The sequence below is a fragment of the Nematolebias whitei genome, chromosome 12 (genome assembly GCF_014905685.2).
Source record: "Nematolebias whitei isolate Nwh7 chromosome 12, NemWhi1, whole genome shotgun sequence".
NCBI classification, from domain to species: Eukaryota; Metazoa; Chordata; class Actinopteri; order Cyprinodontiformes; family Rivulidae; genus Nematolebias; species Nematolebias whitei.
The window spans coordinates 49,232,828-49,235,870 of NC_056509.1; the positions used below are offsets into that span (position 1 = coordinate 49,232,828).

The window sequence follows — 3,043 nt, forward strand, 5'->3', positions numbered from 1 at the left end:
GATGATGATGATGTCAGAACCAGGTGAAGGGTGTGACGATGATGATGTCAGAACCAGGTGAAGGGTGTGATGATGATGATGATGATAGAACCAGGTGAAGGGTGTGACGATGATGTCAGAACCAGGTGAAGGGTGTGATGATGATGATGATGTCAGAACCAGGTGAAGGGTGTGATGATCATGATGATGATGTCAGAACCAGGTGAAGGGTGTGATGATGATGATGAGGTCAGAACCAGGTGAAGGGTGTGATGATGATGATGATTATGATGTCAGAACCAGGTGAAGAGTGTGATGATGATGATGATGATGAGGTGTTTGGATGTTTTGAGTAAAACCAACTGACTGTATGTGTTGATCCCAGTTTAACGATTGGGTTTTCTGACTGGTCTGCAGAGGAACCTGTCCCGTCTCCAGCTTCTTGGATCAGAACCAGATCCAGGAAGAGATGGATAACTTGAAGATGGTGGAGGAAACTCTGGACTTTCTGATCCAGACCAGTGACCAGCAGCTGTTTGACATGACCGACGACCGCAACAACTCCACATATCCTTTAACCCCGGAGGTCACTGCTCTGTGTGGCAACATGTTGTTTATTGTGTTGTTTATTATTGTGTTCCAACAAGAATGAAATGAACTGAGGGCCTCACTCGAGGGCCCAGGGTGGGGCAAATGAGGGTGGAGGCAGGTGTGGTTCCACCTTTCCCACCCACATTTTGATGTTGTCGGTCCAAGGAGTTGAACCGGCGACCTTCTGATCACAGGCCCACCTTGTCTAACCTCTTACCACCACTCCCATTTTAGGGCTGAGTCTGGATGAGTTTGGGGACTGGACTGGTTTTCTGGTCTTGTTTCTTTGTTCTTCTCAGAGAATCGATGTTGTCGGCTCGATTGATCTAAATCCGTTGAACTGACTTCAACTTTAACTTGGCATGCACGTTGGCCTACGTGACGTTTGAGGACATAAGCCGGCTTGAAGCCTTTCAGGAGCAGACGTTGATCTTGGTGAAAGCTCCTGAGGACACTAGGCTGGAAATTCCAGCTCCTAAGGTACAGGTACCAGAGAGGGCCGGTTCTTCCTGGTTCTGATTCTGAGACTTGTTGAAATGATTGAATGATTCAAACTTTGGTGTTCTATTTCGTATAGGCTTTGCCCTTTAAGGCTGTCGCTTGGTGGGTTTATCCCGTTATGCGGAGCATTGCACTGAAAAATTGAGTCCACGCCCACCTGCTGTGTGGGCCCCACCCGGTCCGTATAAATTACATTAAGAGCGGGAAATCGGCTCCCATTTTTTCTTCAGCGAGCTAATAGCACTGTCAGAAGAACGAAGAAGGAAAGTTGTGTAGATGACCAACCTTTGCTAAGAATGCTTGGCCCGGCACGTCGACCTCCGGTCGTCCGGTGAGCTGTCCTCCCCGAGGAGAAGCTGACGTGCAGTCTTGTTTCAAGGTAAGCGCCGAGGAGTATTTCTCAGTGACAGGTCGCTACACGCTGGACAACGCCATCTTGTAATTTTCCTCTTATCGCCGACCCTCGGAGCGAATTGGATGGTTCCTCCGGGACAGGCAGCGTTCAGCTGCAGCCCCCCGCTTCTCATTCCCTCCTGGAGAGCGTAGTGTCGGTGGAGGGGGGCTGAGCGAATGCTCACCTCATCCCACCTCTTTCGCATCGGCGATCACACCGCTCCCGGCCGACGGCACCCTCTGGGGTTGCCCGGCGTAACCCAGGAGGCTGCTGACATGAAGGGACCCTTTTTTACGTCCTACGCCTTTCCCCGCCAGTTCAGATGATCCGGCGGGAAGGTTGTTTTTTCTAGGTTCCATTCCGGCTCACCGTCTTGATCCATCTGGCCTTGTTTTCCCAACAGGACGTACTACGGGCGAGGCCACAGACGGCTTTCCTTGTAGATTGGGGGAGCCGGTCTCCACAGTCCGCACCCATCTCCAGAGCAGGGGTTCACCGAGCGGAAATTCCCTCAGTGCCCCCTGGAGCCGAGCCTGACGGAGGCTTCATCGGAACAAGATGTCCAGGTGGACTAGCGTCCCGTGCCTCCAGTTAGCGTAACCCAGACGGTGACACCACTCTCCAACTGAGCTCACCAGCATGCGTTCCAGACGGCCACAGAGAACAACATGTTACGCTGTTGGCGTACACGTTCAGAGGCGGGAAGAGACTGTGGGCCCACTGACCTTCGGCTCGCTCCGCTCTCGTCACGGCTCTTCGCTAACGACGTTGTCGGCCCCTGCAGTACGCTCCGTCTACAGGGCAACTGACGTCATCCCCAACCGGTGCGCCTCTTTTGCTGTCTGCCGCCCCGCATCGTAGCCGGAGAACGAGGTCCCAGAGGTTCTCCTGGCTCATCACTCCACCTTCCACTCAGGAGAGTTGCAGAAGCTTTTGTTGGAGGGCCTTTTTTTATCAGCGAGAGATCATTTCAAGATGCTCCACGGCTGCACAACGCCTCTCCAGGTCTGCTACGCCAGCCCCTCCCGTCAGACGTCCTCGGCATCTGGAAGTTCAATTTTTCCCGGACTCCGCCAACAGGGGGCCCTCTAGGACAACAAACAGAGCTCAAGGGAAAATAACCAGGTGTCAGTTTGCTGGAGGTGTGTTGATGACACGATGTGAAATAAACATCATTTTATGATGAAGTGTCTTTTAGCCAGGCTGTCAGCACGGATGATCTGACAAGCGGCCCCATCACACACACTCATCATGAATGAGCCTTTTAAGGTTGTTTTCATTCACTGCCAGCGGTGCCAACACGCACTCGAGCAGCCTTCACCTATAAGGCGCTGCGTTATGAAAGTGCGCACGCAGCTCTCAGCACCCGCCGTTCATGTCAACGTTAACGTGAGATTGCGGTACAAGCCCAGTAACGTATCTCGCTCTCGGCAAGAGCGATGCGCGTTTTCACCGCAGGGGTGTCAAACGCGCGCTCCCGCGGCATCAACAGCTTCACAAGCCTCACAGCGGCCCCGCTCCTTCATCCTCTAAGAAGGTTTTCTGAATTAATACTGCAGCTCGTGGAATCACTCAAAA

At 52.7% G+C, this 3,043-nt stretch overlaps 1 protein-coding gene across 1 annotated transcript in view; it reads left to right on the forward strand.

Moving 5' to 3' along the window:
* The window catches only part of e2f6 (E2F transcription factor 6), a 27,027-nt gene that overhangs the window by 19,164 nt on the left and 4,820 nt on the right, over nt 1-3,043 (forward strand). The window contains exons 6-7 of the mRNA XM_037685236.1: nt 397-546; nt 939-1,050. Of these exons, the coding sequence (XP_037541164.1) occupies nt 397-546; nt 939-1,050 (262 nt within the window). The remainder of the gene's footprint in view (nt 1-396; nt 547-938; nt 1,051-3,043) is intronic.